We start from the raw sequence: 18,773 nt of genomic DNA, 5'->3' as shown, positions 1-18,773 counted from the left end.
CTACTGTATACTTTCATTCAGTGTATATTGAACATATATGTATATATGTTTGTACATATTTATTACTCTATTTTACTTGTACATATCTATTCTATTTATTTTATTTTGTTAGTATGTTTGGTTTTGTTCTCTGTCTCTCCCTTTTAGACTGTGAGCCCACTGTTGGGTAGGGACTGTCTCTATATGTTGCCAACTTGTACTTCCCAAGTGCTGAGTACAGTGCTCTGCACACAGTAAGCGCTCAATAAATACGATTGATTAATTGATTCAATTGTATTTATTGAGCGCTTACTGTGTGCAGAGCACTGTACTAAGCGCTTGGCAAGTACAAGCCGGCAACACATGGAAACGATCCCTACCCAACAACGGGCTCACAGTCTAGAAGACAGTACACTTGGATCTGTAGCAGACTGAAGCAGAGTGGCTCAGTAGGAAAGAGCCCGGGCTTTGGAGTCAGAGGTCATGGGTTCAAATCCCGGCTCCGCCAATTGTCAGCTGTGTGACTTTGGGCAAGTCACTTAACTTCTCTGGGCCTCAGTTACCTCATCTGTAAAATGGAGATTGACTGTGAGCCCCCCGAGGGACAACCTGATCACCTTGTAACCTCCTCAGCGCTTTGAACAGTGCTATGCATATAGTAAGCGCTTAATAAATATCATAGTTATTATTATCTATACCCCTTCAGCATGCCTCTGGGAGTCAGAAGGTCACGGTTTCTAATCCCGACCCCTCCACTTCTCCGCTGTGAGACTGGGCTTCAGTTACCTCATCTGTAAAATGGGAATTGAGACTGTTAGCCCCTCGTGGGACAGGGACTGTGTCCAACCCGATTTGCTCGTATTCACCCCAGCGCTTAGTACAGTGTCCGACACATAGTAATCGCTTAACAAATGCCATAGTTATTAAGCTTAGATATTCACCCCACCCTCAGCACTTACGTACACATCCTTAATCTCTGCCATTTCCCCTGTCCGTAATTTATTTTAACGTCTCTCTCCCTTTATAGACCGTAAGCTACTTGTGGGCGGGGAACTTGTCTACGAATTCTGTTGTATTTTCCTAAGCACTTAGTACAGTGTTTTGCACAGAGTAAACGCTCTCAGCGTGGCTCAGTGGAAAAAGCCCGGGCTTGGGAATCCGAAGTCATAGGTTCTAATCCCGACTCTGCCATATGTCTGCTGTGTAACCTTGGGCAAGTCACTTAGCTTCTCTGATCCTCAGTTACCTCATCTGTAAAATGGCGATGAAGACTGGGAGCCCCACGTGGGACAACCTGATCACCTTGTAATTATAATACTAATAATGATGGCATTTATCAAGTGCTTACTATGTGCAAAGCACTGTTCTAAGTGCTGGGAGGTTACAAGGTGATCAGGTTGTCCCCAGTCTTAATCCCCATTTTACAGATGAGGTAACTGAGGCCCGGAGAAGTGAAGTGACTTGCCCAAAGTCTCACAGCTGACAATTGGCGGAGCTGGGGTTTGAACCCATGACCTCTGACTCCAAAGCACGGGTTCTTTCCACTGAGCCACGCAGCTTCTCTGCTTCTTGTATCCCCGCCAGCGCTTAGAACAGTGCTTTGCACATAGTAAGCACTTAACAAATGCCATCGTTATTATCATTACAACTGATTTGTGTCGGCTGTTGTTTAGACTTGGCGAACCATCTGATCATTCGAATCGCGCCTATGGTCTGGGGCGGTTTTTCGACCGTCGTAGAAAGACCGAGTCTCAACCCCAGCCCATAGCTCCGGCTTCTCATCTTGAAGGCTAATTTCCCCGGAAGAAATGTCGGACTTTCATTTGGCTAACAAACCACTTCCCCATGTTTTTGTCCCCGGCAGCCATGGCAATGACGGGCCCGACTCCCTGCTCGTCCATGAGTAACCACACGAAGGAGCGTGTCACCATGACAAAAGTGACATTAGAGAATTTCTACAGCAACCTCATTGCCCAGCACGAAGAACGGGAAATGAGGTAAAGGTGCTTTTTGAGGGAGTTGGTTGTCAATAGGTGGAAGTTGGGGAGACTGGTTTTACCACGATTCAAAAAAGTGAGAGAAATTCAAGCGTGGCCTATTCATACATTCATTCAATCGTATTAATTGAGCGCTTACAGTGTGCAGAGCACTGTACTAAGCGCTTGGAAAGTACAAATCGTCAACATCTAGTGGAGAGAGCACGGGGCTGGGAGTCAGGAGGACCTGAGTTTTAATTCCCACTTGTCTGCTCTGTGACCTTGAGCAAGTCACTTCACTTTTCTGTGCCTCAGTTACTTTCTATATAAAATAGGGATTAAGATTGTGAGCCCCATGTGGGTCAGGGATTGTATCCAATCAGATTAGCTTGTATCTGTTCCAACGCTTGGTGCCTGGCATACAACAGGTGCTTAACGAATACCGCAATTATTACTACTAATAATTATTATTAGTTATTATTGTTAAGAATTAATAACAACAATAATAGTAGTAGTAGTGTGATGTTTAACGAAGATTCAGGAGGTTTGCAGTTAAATTTACAGGTTTTAGGTGCATGATCAATCAATCAATCAATCAATCAATCGTATTTATTGAGCGCTTACTGTGTGCAGAGCACTGTACTAAGCGCTTGGGAAGTACAAGTTGGCAACATATAGAGACGGTCCCTACCCGTCATGATGGGTTAGTAAACGTGATAATAAAAAGTATGGTACTTGTTAAGCCCTTACTTTGTGCTGGATATTGTACTAAACCCTGGCGTAACGACCAGATCATCAGCTTGGACACAGTCCCTGCCCCACACGGGACTCCCAGCCTTAAGGAGGAGGGAGGATTGAATCCCCATTTTACAGATGAAGTAACTGCGGCCCAGAGGAAGTGAAGTGACTTGCCCAAGATCACCCAGCAGACAAGTGGCAGAGCCGGGATTAGACTCCAGGTCCTCCGACTCCTCACCCCGTGCTCTTTTCCACTAGGCCACGCTGCTTCCCAAAGGGATAGCATCAAGGTAGCTTCGGAAGAATGTTAGCCGAAGGATTCAACTGCGAGGATAAGGTGGATAAGGTCAGGGTGGATGACAAACACACTATTGTGCTTTATTATTTTTTTTTTAAAGTATTTAAGTGCTTACTGCGTGTCAGGCACTGTACTAAGCGCTGGGGTTGGACACAGTCCGTGTCAGGCACAGAGAAGTGAAGTGACTTACCCAAGTTCACCCAGCCAAGTGGCAGTGCTGGAATTAGAGCCCAGGTTCTCTGACTCCCGGGCTGTTTCCTCTAGGCTATTCTGCTTCTCTGAGTATTAGGTTGACTGGACCATTAACTCTTTTGAAACACCACTTTACTGCCGGTTGCTAGCCCTTTCGTACGTGGTAGCTCAAATGAAGCAGCATGGCCTAGTGGATAGAGCATAGGCCTGGGAATCGAAGGAACTGGGTGCAAATTCCAGCTCTGCCACTTCATCATCATCAACAATCGTATTTATTGAGCGCTTACTGTGTGCAGAGCACTGTACTAAGCGCTTGGGAAGTACAAGTTGGCAGCATATAGAGACAGTCCCTACCCAACAGTGGGCTCACAGTCTAAAAGGACTTGCCACTTGCCTGTTGAGTGACATCAGGCAGGTCACTTTACTTCTCTGTACCTCAGCTACCTCATCTGTAAAGTGGTCATTAAAACTGTGAACCCTGGGTGGGAAATGGAGTGTGTCTAACCTGATTAGCTTTTTTCTACTCCGGAGCCTAGTACAGTGTTTGGCATATAGTATGCACTTAACAAATACCATTAAAAAATATGAAATCCAGCCCACATTCTCCAGGGTTATAAATAGCCGACAAATAATAATAAAATAATAATAATAATAATGGCATTTATTAAGTGCTTACTATGTGCAAAGCACTGTTCTAAGCGCTGGGGGATACAAGGTGATCAGGTTGTCCCACGTGGGGCTCACAGTCCTAATCCCATTTTACAGATGAGGTAACTGAGGCACAGAGAAGTTAAGTGGCTTGCCCAAGGCCCCACAGCTGACAAGTGGCGGAGCCGGGATTCGAACCCATGACCTCTGACTCCAAAGCCCGGGCTCTTTCCACTGAGCCATGCTGCTTCACGTATACAAATATTCTTTAGATTCACAGTAACTGTTTGAATCTCTTCTGCTTGAAGTATTTGTTCTATAGGGCAACACTCATTTACTTGGCTGGACTTTCCCTGGTTGGGATTTACACCATAAATTTAAACTCACACATTAAACTCCTCAGAGAAGTGTTCCTCTCTAACGCTAAAGAAGATTGTTGATGCGTATTTAATTAGGGTTTTCACTTGTCTATTTGTTTTCACTTGTCTACCCCAAATGATCAGGTACCTTAGTGTGTTTGGAAAAAAAACAAAACAAGGTATTTGTGAAGCACTTACTATGTGCCAGGCACTGTACTAAGCGTTGTGGTAGGTGTAAGATAAGTCCCTCATGGGGCTCACAGTCTTAATTCCCATTTTACAGATGAGGTAACTGAGACCCAGAGAAGCGACCTGACTTAAGCAGGGTCACACAGCAGACAAGTGGCCGACCTGGGATTAGAACCCACGTCCTTCTTACTCCAAGGCCTGCGCTCGAGCCGTTAGGGCACACGGCTTCTCACCAATACTAATATGTACAAATTAATAATAATAATAATAATAATGGTATTTGATAAGTGCTTATTATGTACCTAGCACTGTTCTAAGCACTACGGTAGGTACAAGGTAATCAGGTTGTCTCACGTGGGGCTCACATTCTTAATCCCCATTTTACAGATGAGGTAACTGAGGCACACACAGCAGACAAGTGGCTGACCTGGGATTAGAACCCACGTCCTTCTTACTCCAAGGCCTGCGCTCTAGCCATTAGGGCACACGGCCTCTCACCAATACTAATATGTACAAATTAATAAGAATAATAATAATAATGGTATTTGATAAGCGCTTATTATGTACCTAGCACTGTTCTAAGCACTAGGGTAGGTACAAGGTAATCAGGTTGTCTCACGTGGGGCGCACATTCTTAATCCCCATTTTACAGATGAGGTAACCGAGGCACAGAGAAGTGAAGCGACTTGCCTGAAGTCACCCAGCTGATAAGCGGCGGAGCTGGGATTAGAATTTCCGACCTCTGATTCCCAAGCTTGTGCTCTTGCCACTAAGCCGCACTGCTTTTAATGTAGTGTACTTTCCCAACCGTTTAGTACAGTGCTGTGTACACAGTAAGTGCTCAATAAATACCCCTGATGGATCAGCGGAAAATGCAGTGAATAAAAAAAGAGTATTCTGCCATAATAAGCAGAGGTTTGGGTGGGTGGGAGTTAGTGTTCTCTATAGTTTTCAGTCAAGGCCCACTGTTGTAGAGGGCTAAGGTTTTTGAGGCTCAAGGTGAGAATTCATTTCCAGGTGTTTTCTATTTCTTTAGGCTCAGAATAAAAAAGTGGGCACAGGGGAGAGTGTTCGTTTGTGGTAAGCCCACAAATGTTGCTATCATCATCATCAATCATATTTATTGAGCGCTTACTATGTGCAGAGCACTGTACTAAGCGCTATCAAAAGGGCAATTGGGCCCTGGGTACTGACTGAATCCCTTTAGGGTGGTATTAATAGTGCCTCTTTTTCTCATGGTAAACCTACTGAACAGGGGGAGGCCTGGTGCCAGTTCTCTAATTCATTCATTCATTCGATCGTATTTATTGAGCGCTTACTGTGTGCAGAGCACTGTACTAAGCGCTTGGGAAGTACAAGTCAGCAACATATAGAGACGGTCCCTACCCAACAACGGGCTCACAGTCTAGAAGGGGGAGACAGACAACAAAACATGCAGACAGGTGTCAAAACCGTCCGAATAAACAGAATTAGAGCTATATGCACATCATTAATAAAATAGAGTAGTAAATATGTAGAAGTAAAATAGAGTAATACATCTGTACAAATATATACAAGTGCTGTGGGGAGGGGATGGAGGTAGGGTGGGGGGGGATGGGGAGGGGATGGAGGTAGGGTCGGGGGGATAGGGAGGAGGAGAGGAAAAAGGGGACTCAGTCTGGGGAGGCTTCCTGGAGGAGGGGAGCTCTCAGTAGGGCTTTGAAGGGAGGAAGAGAGCTTGTTTGGCGGATGGGCAGAGGGGAAGGATGTGGGCCGGGGGTCGACGGCGGGACAGGCGAGAACGAGGCACAGTGAGGAGGTGAGCGGCAGAAGAGCTCTAATCCCAGCTCTGCCAAATGTCTGCTGTGTGACCTTGGGCAAGTCACTTCACTTCTCCGGGCCTCCATTCCCTCATCTGTAAAATGGGGATTAAGAGCGTCAGCCACCCCGTCCCCCAGCCCCAAAGCACTTACGAATATATCTGTAATTCTATTTATTTGTATTGATGTCTGTCTCCCCGCCTCTAGGCTGTGAGCTCACTGTGGGCAGGTATTGTCACTGTTTATTGTTGCATTGTACTTTCCCAAGCGCTTAGTAGAGTGCTCTGCACACAGTAAGTGCTTAATAAATACGATTGAATGAATGACTGGGACTGTGTCCAACCTGATTAATTTGTATGTAGCACAGCGCTTAGTAGAGTGCTTGGCACAAAGTAAGTGCTTAAATCAATCAATCGTATTTATTGAGCGCTTACTGTGTGCAGAGCACTGTACTAAGGAGCGTGGAGAAGCAGCGTGGCTCAATGGAAAGAGCCCGGGCTTTGGAGTCAGAGGTCATGGGTTCAAATCCCGGCTCCGCCAACTGTCAGCTGTGTGACTTTGGGCAAGTCACTTAACTTCTCTGGGCCTCAGTTACCTCATCTGTAAAATGGGGACTAAGACTGTGAGCCCCCCATGGGACAACCCGATCACCGTGTAACCTCCCCAGCGCTTAGAACAGTGCTTTGCACATAGTAAGCGCTTAACAAATACCATTATTATTATTATTATTATTATTATTATTATTATTATTACTAAGCACTTGGGAAGTACAAGTTGGCAACATAAAAGTACCATAATGTACCATAATGAGATTCGCTTGTATATAATGTGATTAGCTTGTATTTACCCCAGTGCTTAGTACAGTGCCTGGCACATAGTAAGCGCTTAACAAATACCACAATAATAATAATTATTATTATTAACAATAGTAGTGAGAGGAATTAAAGTCCTGTTGTCATGGGGCATTCCGTCATAGAAAGCACAGCATCCATCTCCTCCCCTCCATACGTGTTGCCCCAGCCAGTAGAACACGGACCGGCTTGGTGAGCTGGCTTCTAGCCAGAATAATAATAATAATTTGTGGTATTTATTAAGAGCTTACTATGTGCTAAGCACTGGGGTAGATACAAGCAAATAGGGTCGGACACAGTCCCCGACCCCCACGGGGCTCACAGTGATAGTCCTCATTTTTACAGGTGAAGTAGCTGAGGCCCAGAGAAGTGAAGCGACTCGCCCAGGGTCACACAGCAGGCACACGGCAGAGCTGGGATTAGAACCCGTGCTCTTCCCACTGGGCCATGCTGCTTCCCTAGAAGCAGTGAGATCGAATCAGGAGATGGTTTGGGGTAGGTGGCAAGAATTTTGTCTGGCTTCACGTAGGTGGAGGCTTAGCTTGTTTGGGAGAGAGGAACTGTAGACTGAACGCTCCTTGTGGGCACCCAGCAAGCGCTCAATAAAGCAGGAATTTTGGGCGTAAAACAGCTCCTCTTCTCCCCTGTCCTCCTTGGAGACCTTTATTTCAGTTCAGTCGTATTTACTGAGCATTTACGGTATGCAAGGCACTGTACTAGAGAAGCAGCGTGGCTCAGTGGAAAGAGCACGGGCTTTGGAGTCAGTGGTTGTGGGTTCAAATCCCGGCTCTGCCAAGTGTCAGCTGTGTGACCTCGGGCAAGTCACTTAACTTCTCTGGGCCTCAGTTCCCTCATCTGTAAAATGGGGGTTGACTGTGAGCCCCCCGTGGGACAACCTGATCACCTTGTAACCCCCCAGCGCTTAGAACAGTGCTTTGCACATAGTAAGCGCTTAATAAATGCCATTATTATTATTATTATTATTACTACATGCTTGGGAGATGTACAGTATAACAGGGAACAGACCCATTCCCTGCCCACAGCAAGCTTACCGTCTAGAGGGGGAGATGGACATTAATCTGAATAAATACGTATTTATAAATATTTCTTTGTGGAGCTGTATGAGCAGTGCCCACGGGTTGCCAGTCCGCACGGCACCTGCAGCAGCACCACCCTCGTGAGTTCTAATCGTGGTCATGGGTTCTAATCCTGGCTCCGCCACTTGTATATATGTTTGTACATATTTATTACTCTATTTATTTTACTTGTACGGATCTATTCTATTTATTTTATTTTGTTAGTCTGGTTTTGTTCTCTGTCTCCCCCTTTTAGACTGTGAGCCCACTGTTGGGTAGGGACTGTCTCTAGATGTTGCCAACTTGTACTTCCCAAGCGCTTAGTCCAGTGCTCTGCACACAGTAAGCGCTCAATAAATACGATTGATTGATTGATTGTCAGCTGTGTGACTTTGGGCAAGTCACTTCTCCGAGCCTCAGTTCCCTCAACTGGAAAATGGGGATTAGGACTGAGCACCCCGTGTGGGACAAGCTGATTACCTGGTATCCCCCCCAGTGCTTAGAACGGTGCTTGGCACATAGTAAGCGCTTGAGAAATACCGTCATCATCATCATCATCATCCCCCGCCCTGGTAGTCAAGCTGCTCCTCGGGAGCCTTGGCCAGAATCTCGTTTAAGAACAGGTTCCAGTTGCCAGATGTGGTCCAGCCCATCCCACAGATGGGTATGTGATCTCCAGAAGGGAGTTGGCGGCCGGGTTTTTCAGGCTCTACTGAGACGCGTCTGGATAAACTCTCTGGATCCACTACCAGAACGATTGCAGATGGAGGGCGGGGGGTTCTGGGAGCGATGCGTCCTTGGAGTCGCTATGGGTCGGAGATGTCTCGACGGCATAAGACAAGACGGACATCTGTAGATCATCATCATCATCATCATCAATCGTATTTATTGAGCGCTTACTATGTGCAGAGCAGTGTACCAAGCGCTTCAGAAGTACAAATTGGCAACATACAGAGACAGTCCCTACCCAACAGTGGGCTCACAGTCTAAAAGGGGGAGACAGAGAACAAAACCAAACATACTAACAAAATAAAACAAATAAATAGATCGTCATCATCATCATCAATCGTATTTACTGAGCGCTTACTATGTGCAGAGCACTGTACTAAGCGCTTGGGAAGTACAAATTGGCAACATATAGGGACAGTCCCTACCCAACAGTGGGCTCACAGTCTAAAAGAAATAGTAAGCGCTTAACAAATGCCATCATTAATATTATTCGGCTTTTCTGAGGAGTTGGGCCCCAGACAAGGGCCTCTCCCGCCCCGGCTCCCTTCCGACGGGACTTGCCCCAAGTCACACAGCTGACAATTGGCGGAGCCAGGGTTTCTAAGTGAACTGTCAATAATAATAATAATAATGATAATAATAATGATGGCATTTATTAAGCGCTTACTATGTGCCAAGCACTGTTGTAAGCGCTGGGGTCGATACAAGTTTATCAGGTTGTTCCACTTGGGGCTCACAGTCTTCATCCCCATTTTACAGATGAGGTAACTGAGGCACAAAGAAGTTGTGACTTGTCCAAAGTCACACAGCTGATAAGTGGCAGAGCTGGGATTCGAACCCACGCCCTCTGACTCCCAAACCCAGGCTCTTTCCAGTAAGCCACTCTGCCTCTCACGGAGATTAGAATTGGGAGCCCCATGTTGGACAGGGACTGCGGCCAACCTGATTAGCTTGGATCTATCCCACCGCTTAGTAAAATGCCTGGCACATAGTAAGTGTGTTAAAAAAAAAATATATATATATGTTTTTTTTAAAAAAAAGACCCATCTCGTAATGCCTCGAGTTCACAACAAGGCTGCACAATGAATAAACTCCTGAGCAAAGCAGAGCAGCATCGTGGTCCCCATCTTCAAAGCCCTTGTGAAATCACCCATCCTCCAGGAAGCCTGTTTATATCTGTAATTTATTTAATCTATTTACATTAATGTCTGTCTCCCCCTCTAGACCGAAAGCTTGTTGTGGGTAGGAACGTTTCAGCTGTCACTGTCCCAAGCACATCTCGCAGTGCCTTGCACACAGTAAGCGCTCAATAAATACAATTGAATGAATGAAAAGCCTTCCATGATGAATTTCCAGTCTTCCTAAATTATTCCCCTTAGTGCCTCATTAGCATTGCTATGCTTCTTGAGCAGTTGGGCCCTCTCTTGAGGACATATTTGTGCTCTATCACTTCCTCCTATTGGTAGTGTATTTTAGCATCTGCCTCTCCCACTAGATTATAAACTCTCTGAGGGTTATTATAAGCCCTCTCTGAGGGTAGATTATAAACTCTCTGACCACCTTTTGGAGGTCAGGTGGGTCCCAGTTGGGTGCTTTGCTGCGCTGACCTCTTCGCCTCTAGACTCTCCCTTCTCCAGTCAATCAATCAATTGTATTTATTGAGCGCTTACTGTGTGCAGAGCACTGTACTAAGCGCTTGGGAAGTACAAGCTGGCAACATATAGAGACAGTCCCTACCCAACAGTGGGCTCGCAGTCTAGAAGGGGGAGACAGAGAACAAAACCAAACATACTAACAAAATAAAATAAATAGAATAGATAGGTACAAGTAAAATAAATAGAGTAATAAATATGTACAAACATATATACAGGTGCTGTGGGGAAGGGAAGGAGGTAAGATGCGGGGGATGGAGAGGGGGACGAGGGGGAGAGGAAGGAAGGGGCTCAGTCTGGGAAGGCCTCCTGGAGGAGGTGAGCTCAGTCCTTAGATCACTCTGCTGCCTCAATCATTTTTCTAAAACAACATTCAGTTCACGTCTCCCCAGTCTTCAGAAGCCTTCTGTAGTGGCTATCTACCTCTGCGTCAAACAGAAACTCCTTGCTCAAATACTTTTGATGGCATCAGTCAATCAGTGGTATTTACTGAGCACTTACTGTTTGCAGAGTACTGTACTGAGTGTACAATATAAAAGAGTTGGTAGACATATTCCCTGCCCACAGTAATAATAATAATAATGATGGCATTTATTCAGTGCTTACTCTGTGCAAAGCACTATTCTAAGCACTGGGGAGGTTACAAGGTGATCAGGTTGTCCCATGTGGGTCTCACAGTCTTAATCCCCATTTTACAGTTGAGGGAACTGAGGCCCAGAGAAGTGAAGTGACTTGCCCAAAGTCACACAGCTGACAATTGGTGGAGCCGGGATTTGAACCCATGACCTCCGACTCCAAAGCCCGGGCTCTTTCCACTGAGCCACACTGCTTCTCAGTGAGTTTACAGTCTAGTGGGGGAGACAGACATTAATGTAAATAAATTACAGATAAGTGCCTTGGACTGAGGGAGGGTTGATTATTCATTCAGTTGTATTTATTGAGTGCTTACTGTGTGCAGAGCACTGTACTTAGCTCTTGGAAAGTATAATGTAGCCACAGAGACAGTCCCCACCCAACAAGGGGCTCACAGTCTAGAAGGGGGAGACAGACATCAAAGCAAGTAAACAGGCATCAAAAGCATCAATATAAATAAAGAGAATTAGAGATATGTGCACATCATTAATAGAACAATAGATATGTACATATATACACAAGTGCTGTGGGGCGGGGAGGAGGGTAGAGCAGAGGGAGGGAGTCGGGGCGATGAGGAGGAGCAGAGGAAAAAGAGGGGCTCAGTCTGGGAAGGCGTCCTGGAGGAGGTGAGCTCTCAGTAGGTCTTTGAAGGGAGGAAGAGAGCTAGTTTGGTGGATGTGTGGAGGGAGGGAGGGCATTCCAGGCCAGAGGTGGGATGTGAGCAGGACAGGCAAGAAGGAGGCCCAGTGAGGAGGTTAGCGGCAGAGGAGTGGAGTGTGTGGGCTGGGCCTTAGAAGGAGAGAAGGGAGGTGAGGTAGGAAGGGGTGAGGTGATAGCTTTGAAGCCAATAGTGGGAATAAAGGAAGCAAATCAGGGTGGTGCAGAAGGGAGTGGGAGATGAGGAAATGAGGGTTTAGTCAGGGAAGGCCTCTTGGAGTCGATATGCCTTCCATGAGGCTTTGGGTTGGAGGAGAGTAATTGTCATCGGTCGTGTTGCCCTCTCCCCTTCCACCTGTTGGAGGTCAGGTGGGTCCCAGTTAACCGCATATTGGGTGCTTTGCTGCACTGACCTCCTCGCCTCTAGACTCTCCCTTCTCCAGTCCTTAGATCAGTCTGCTGCCTCAATCATTTTCCTAAAACAACATTCAGTTCCCCTCTCCCCAGTCTTCAGAAGCCTCCAATGGTGGCTATCTACCTCTGCACCAAACAGAAACTCCTTACCGATGGTTTTAAAACACTGTCAGCTCACCCCTCGCTATCTTCTCTGATCTCCAATTACAACCCAGGCCAAATGCTTCACTCCTCCAACCCCAGCCTACCCTCTGTCCCTTGATCTCATCTGTCTTGCCACTAACTCGTTGCCCACTTCTTAGGCTTGGAACTCCCTCTCCCTTCATTAATGCAGACCCCTCCCCACTCTCCTCACCTTCGAAGCCTTATTACAGGCATATCATCATCGTCATCAATCGTATTTATTGAGCGCTTACTATGTGCAGAGCACTGTACTAAGCGCTTGGGAAGTCCAAGTTGGCAACATATACAGTCCCTACCCAACAGTGGGCTCACAGGCTAAAAGGGGGAGACAGAGAACAAAACCAAACATACTAACGAAATAAAATAAATAGAATAGACATGTACAAATAAAATAAATAAATAGAGTAATAAATATGTACAAACATATATACATATATACAGGCATATTTCTTCTGCGAGGCCTTCCCCAGTTGAGCTCTCACTTCCCCTTCTCCCTTCTGTGTCACCTGTGCACTTGAATCAGTGTCCTTTAAACCCTTACTGTTCACCCACCCTCAGCCCCACAGCTCTTATGTACCTCCCTGAAATCTTATCCCCCCACCCTACCTCTTTCCCCTCCCCACAGCACCTGTATATATGTACAGATTTATTACTCTATTTATTTTACTTGTACATATTTACTATTCTATTTATTTTGTTAATGATGTGCATCTAATGATTCGAACCCATGACCTCTGACTCCAAAGCCCGGGCCCCTTCCGCTGAGCCACGCTGCTTCTCTGTTGTGTAGTGTAATGTTCTGCACACAGTAAGCACGTAAGAAATAGAGACATGGGATGGCGTAGTAGAGCCCAGGCCTGAGTGTCAGAAGGTCATGGCTCTATTCCCGACTCCGCCACTTGTCTGCTGTGTGACCTTAGGCAAGTCACTTCACTTCTCTGGGCCTCCGGTTCCCTCATCTGTCAAATGGGGATTGAGACTGTGAGCCCCGTGTGGGACAGTGACTGTGTCCAACTAATGCCCTCCCTCCGCACATCCGCCAAGCTAGCTCTCTTCCTCCCTTCAAAGCCCTACTGAGTGCTCACCTCCTCCAGGAGGCCTTCCCAGCCTGAGCCCCCTCCTTCCTCTCCCCTCCTTCCCCTTCCCCATCCCCCCGCCTTACCCTCCTTCCCCACTCCACAGCACCTGTATATATGTATATATGTTTGTACATATTTATTACTCTATTTATTTTACTTGTACATATTCTATTTATTTTATTTTGTTAATATGTTGTGTTTTGTTGTCTGTCTCCCCCTTCTAGACTGAGCCCGCTGTTGGGTAGGGACCGTCTCTATATGTTGCCAACTTGTACTTCCCAAGCACTAGTACTGTGCTCTGCACACAGTAAGCACTCAATAAAAACGATTGAATGAATGAATCTAGCTTTATTTCTATTTATTCTGATAATAATAATAATAGTAATGATGGCATTTATTAAGCGCTTACTATGTGCAAAGCACTGTTCTAAGTGCTGGGGAGGTTACAAGGTGATCAGGTTGTCCCATGGGGGGGCTCATAGTCTTAATCCCCATTTTACAGATGAGGTAACTGAGACACAGAGAAGTTAAGTGACTTGCCCAAAGTCACACAGCTGACAATTGGCGGAGCCAGTTGGATCTCTGATTCCAAAGCCTGTGCTCTTTCCACTGTGTCCACATGTTTTGTTTTGTTTTTCTGTCTCCCCCTTCTAGACTGTGAGCTCGTTGTTGGGTAGGGACCATCTCTATATGTTGCCAACTTGTCTTCCCAAGAGCTTAGTACAGTGCTCTGCACACAGTAAGCGCTCAATAAATACGATTGAATGAATGAATGACTGTCTCCCCCTCCAGAGTGTAAGCTCCTGTTGGGTGGTGAATGTGTCTCCCAACTCCTCTGTATTCTCCCAGGTGCTTAGTAATAACCACTGTGGTATTTGTTAAGCGCTTATTATATGCCAGGCACTGTACTAAACACGGGGGTGGTTACAAGCAAATTGAGTTGGACCCACTCCCTGTCCCATGTGGGGTTCACAGTCTCAATCCCTATTTTACAGATGAGATAACTGAGGCACAGAGAAGTGAAGTGACTTGCCTAAGGTCACACAGCCGACAAGTGGCAGAGACAGAATTAGAACCTATGTACAGTGCTGTGCACACACTAAGCACCCAGTAAATACCATTAATCCAGTGAGTCGGGGCTCATCGGCCTTGACTCGAATTGTGCTTTCCAGGCGCTTAGTACAGTGCTCTGCACACAGTAAGCGCTCAATAAATGTGATTGAATGAATAAGGCCCCGGAACTTTAGCTCCTGTCTTCGCCCACCAGGTAGTAGAGTTTGAATTTGTCAGGATAGCTGGAAAAACTGAGCCTTGAAGGGCGGGCTGTCAGTTGAAGCCCAGTAGAAGGCATTTCAGTCAGAGATATACAGTCATATGAAGGGACTGACAGTCAGTCAGAGGACCTTAGACTCTAATCCCAGCTCCACCGCTTGTCTGCTGTGTGACCTTGGGTAAGTCACTTCCCTTTTCTATGCCTGTTACCTCATTCGGAAACTGGGGATTAAGACCGTGAGCCCTGTGTGGGATGGGGACCGTGTTCAAACCAGTTACGTTGTAGCTGCCCCTACAGTGCTTGACTGTAATGCAGCGCTTAGCAAGTACCATAAAAAAGACAATCAAAATAATTTCTTCAGCTCTTCACTTCACGTGGGCCTCGAAGGCCTGGCTCGTTTCCACCCTGTTAGAGCATTTGAAACTGGGGCAAAAAACATCAGGACCTGGGGAAATACATTCAGTTCTTCCACGATGAAGACTTTCCCAGACTGAGCCCCTTCCTTCCTCTCCCCCTCGTCCCCCTCTCCATCCCCCCCATCTTACCTCCTTCCCTTCCCCACAGCACCTGTATATATGTATGTATGTTTGTACATATTTATTACTCTATTTTACTTGTACATATCTATTCTATCTCTTTTATTTTGTTAATATGTTTGGTTTTGTTCTCCGTCTCCCCCTTTTAGACTGTGAGCCCACTGTTGGGTAGGGACTGTCTCTATATGTTGCCAACTGGTACTTCCCAAGCGCTTAGTCCAGTGCTCTGCACACAGTAAGCGCTCAATAAATACGATTGATTGATTTGAGCTCGTTGTGGGCAGGGATAGTCACTCTTTATTGGTGCATTGCATTTTTCCAAGCGCTTAGTACAGTGCTCTGCACAAAGTAAGCACTCAGTAAATACGATTGAATGAATAAATGAGTGAATGAGTTTAGCTCCGAGTTTTGGATAGGAGCATTAGGGAATGTTATTCCAGCAGCAGGCCTCAGTCCAGGTAGATCACGACACGGTATCGAAAGAAATGGTGTTGCACACTCTTTCAACCTGATGAGTCTTCCTTAACGCACCGTCCGACAGGAACGTAATCCCCGTGTTTGAAGAGAACCAAGCGTCCTTGGCTCTACTTCCATCCAGGGTGACGATCCTGGTTTCCGAGCCGGGTTGTCAGTCCCCTTTTTCCAGGTTACCGCTCCCTCCTGGATGGTCTCTAATGCAATTAAGGCCTTGGAGGGCAGCGTTCCCTGGCATAAAATCTGAGCCTGCTCTCTGAGCTGCCCATCCAGTGGGTTCATCTGCCACGCAGCCTCAACTGTGGAGAGGGAGGAGTCCTTCCTGCCCAGCTGGGGAGTCCTGCTGGGGTTCCCGTTTGTTCCGGGCAGCCAGGCGTGCCTTGGTAACCTCCGAGCCTTCACATCTGTTGTTTACCCACCCCATGTGCTTGGGCAATGGTGTGGCAAGGCGGAGGAGGAAGATGTGAAATGGAAGGAAGTAGATTTCAGTCCCTAGGAGAGGGACCTTGGGGGTAAGAGGTTATCAAACACCAGCTGTGTTGCGGTTTGGAGGAGAGGAAGTTCTGCAAGAACAGAACCAAGAGAAGACTTTCATGTTGAATAGAGGTCTGGGTTGCATCAGTGTTTTCGGGGGCCGCTTGCTTTTTGTAAATGCAAAAGCGAGAGAGGAGAGCTGCTTTGAAACTTGTCAAGAGCAGTGTGTTTCCCTGTGAAAAATGACCCTTTCTGATCTCCCATCCTCGTGTCTCTCCCCACTTCAGTCCATACTTCATGGTGCTGCCCGGATTGTCTTTGTCCAGAAACGCTCTGGGCATGTTACTTCCCTCCTCAAAAATCTCCAGTGGCTATCAGTCAATCTGCGCATCAGGCAGAAGCCCCTCACCCTGGGCTTCAAGGCTGTCCATCACCTCCCCCCTCCTACCTCACCTCCCTTCTCTCCTTCTCCAGCCCAGCCCGCACCCTCCGCTCCTCTGCCGCTAATCTCCTCACCGTACCTCGTTCTCGCCTGTCCCGCCGTCGACCCCCGGCCCACGTCCTCCCCAGGGCCTGGAATGCCCTCCCTCCCCACATCCGCCAAGCTAGTTCTCTTCCTCCCTTCAAGGCCCTACTGAGAGCTCACCTCCTCCAGGAGGCCTTCCCAGACTGAGCCCCCTCCTTTCTCTCCCCCTCATCCCCTTCTCTATCCCCCGTCTTACCTCCTTCCCTTCCCCACAGCACCTGTATATACGTATATATGTTTGTACATATTTATTACTCTATTTATTTTACTTGTACATATCTATTCTATTTATTTTATTTTGTTAATATGTTTGGTTTTGTTCTCTGTCTCCCCGTTCTAGACTGTGAGCCCACTGTTGGGTAGGGACTGTCTCTATATGTTGCCAACTTGTACTTCCCAAGCGCTTAGTACAGTGCTCTGCACACAGTAAGCGCTCAATAAATACGATTGATTGATTGATTGAAGATGACATGGAGTTATTTCTCAATCTTCTGTGTCTTTCTAGGCAAAAGAAACTGGAAAAAGTGATGGAAGAAGAAGGTTTAAAGGATGAAGAGGTAACCCACGCAGGAACATCGTGCTCTGAAACCTATTTTTTTTATGGTATTTAAGCGCTTACTGTGTGCCAGGCACTGTACTAAGCACTGGGGTAGATAGAAGCTAATCAGATTGGACACAGTCTCTGTCCCACAGGGAATTCATAGTCTTAATCCCCATTTTACAGAAGAGGTGACAGAAGCCCAGAGTAGTGAAGTGACTTGGCCAAGGACGGACAGCAGACAGATTGGGGAGCTGGGATTAAGATCCAGTCCTCCAAGCGATGTAGTGTCTGGGAATAGGTTGCTGGTTCTGAGAGGAGCAGAAACAATTGGGCAATGAGTATATGTTCCCCTTCTGGTTAGAGCACGGGCCTGGGCGTCCGAAAGGCCTGGGTTCTAATCCCGGCTCCCCCACTTCCCATTTCACAGTTGAGGTAAGTGAGGCGCCGAGAAGCGGATTGACTTGCGTAAGGTCACCCAGCCAAGTGGCAGAGCGGGGATTAGAGCCCAGGTCCTTCCAACTCCCAGGCCCGTGCGCTCTATCCACTAGGCCACACTGCTTCTCCTTCTTTCCCACCTTGTGGCTCTGAGGGAGTCCCAAGCAGAGCAGGCTGGAGGGGAAGGGGCCGGGGCGGCCGCGGAGAGACACCGTTTAAATACAGAAGTCACACGGACCAGGTTCTCTTCCTGGTTTGCAAGATTGGGCGACATCTCAGGGCCTGGGGCCGTGGGTTTGGTCTGCCAGGAATCAAGGGCGCAGAACCGATGTGGAGGTTTAAAAGAGCCACAGGTAGGGCTGAGGAATTCGGGAAGGGTGCTGAGTTTACCTGGAGAACAGGTGGGAATTTGAAATTAAGTAATTTTTTTAAAAGTATGTGGAAATCTATTTTTTTAAATAGATTATTTTATTTAGCACTGTCACTTGCAATCTTTAGCCCACCCCCTTTTTTAAAAATTAAGAAGCATCTTTACAGTCACCCTGTTGCCTCATCTCAAGACACAATAGAGATGGAGAAGGCCACCAAAATGAATGGACCACCTTTCCTCAGAGGAAATATGAATACATTGGGGTGCAAACGAAGGCTGAGACCGACCTGATGAGTGGGTCAAATTTGGAATGGTGGGGGTGGGGCATTATTGTTCACTAAATCCTACACCAGCGGGACTGAGGAAAACCACTGAGGGTTGTAAGTGGTAGTTCAGGACTAACAAAAGGAGGAAATTCTTGACCCATCAGGTGCAGGAGGTTAGCATTTGGAATTCACTGCCACAGGAAACTGTGCAGGCAGAAAATAGGAGGAGGTTCAAGAAAGGAGTAGATTGATTCATGGACATTAGAACCGTGATGGATTTGTTTCTGAGGAAAAGTTAGCATTGGCCAGTATATCCAGTTCCGGACTGCAGGGATTACAGTTCTTGCAGAACCCCGCGTTAAGGAAAGCTCACGTTCCCTCTAGACTGTGAGCTCGTTGTGGGCAGGGAATGTGTCGTTATACTGT

General features: G+C 46.8%; 1 protein-coding gene across 1 annotated transcript in view; it reads left to right on the top strand.

The window, feature by feature from the left end:
* STK38 (serine/threonine kinase 38) overlaps nt 1-18,773 on the top strand; it is a 74,478-nt gene that overhangs the window by 17,751 nt on the left and 37,954 nt on the right. Inside the window, exons 2-3 of the mRNA XM_038749540.1 lie at nt 1,844-1,976; nt 17,241-17,292. Of these exons, the coding sequence (XP_038605468.1) occupies nt 1,846-1,976; nt 17,241-17,292 (183 nt within the window). The 5' untranslated portion in view covers nt 1,844-1,845. The remainder of the gene's footprint in view (nt 1-1,843; nt 1,977-17,240; nt 17,293-18,773) is intronic.

The sequence above is a fragment of the Tachyglossus aculeatus genome, chromosome 7 (assembly GCF_015852505.1).
Source record: "Tachyglossus aculeatus isolate mTacAcu1 chromosome 7, mTacAcu1.pri, whole genome shotgun sequence".
Taxonomy (NCBI): Eukaryota; Metazoa; Chordata; class Mammalia; order Monotremata; family Tachyglossidae; genus Tachyglossus; species Tachyglossus aculeatus.
Note: the sequence above shows the minus strand (reverse complement) of the source record. Positions and strands in the feature narration are given on the sequence as shown.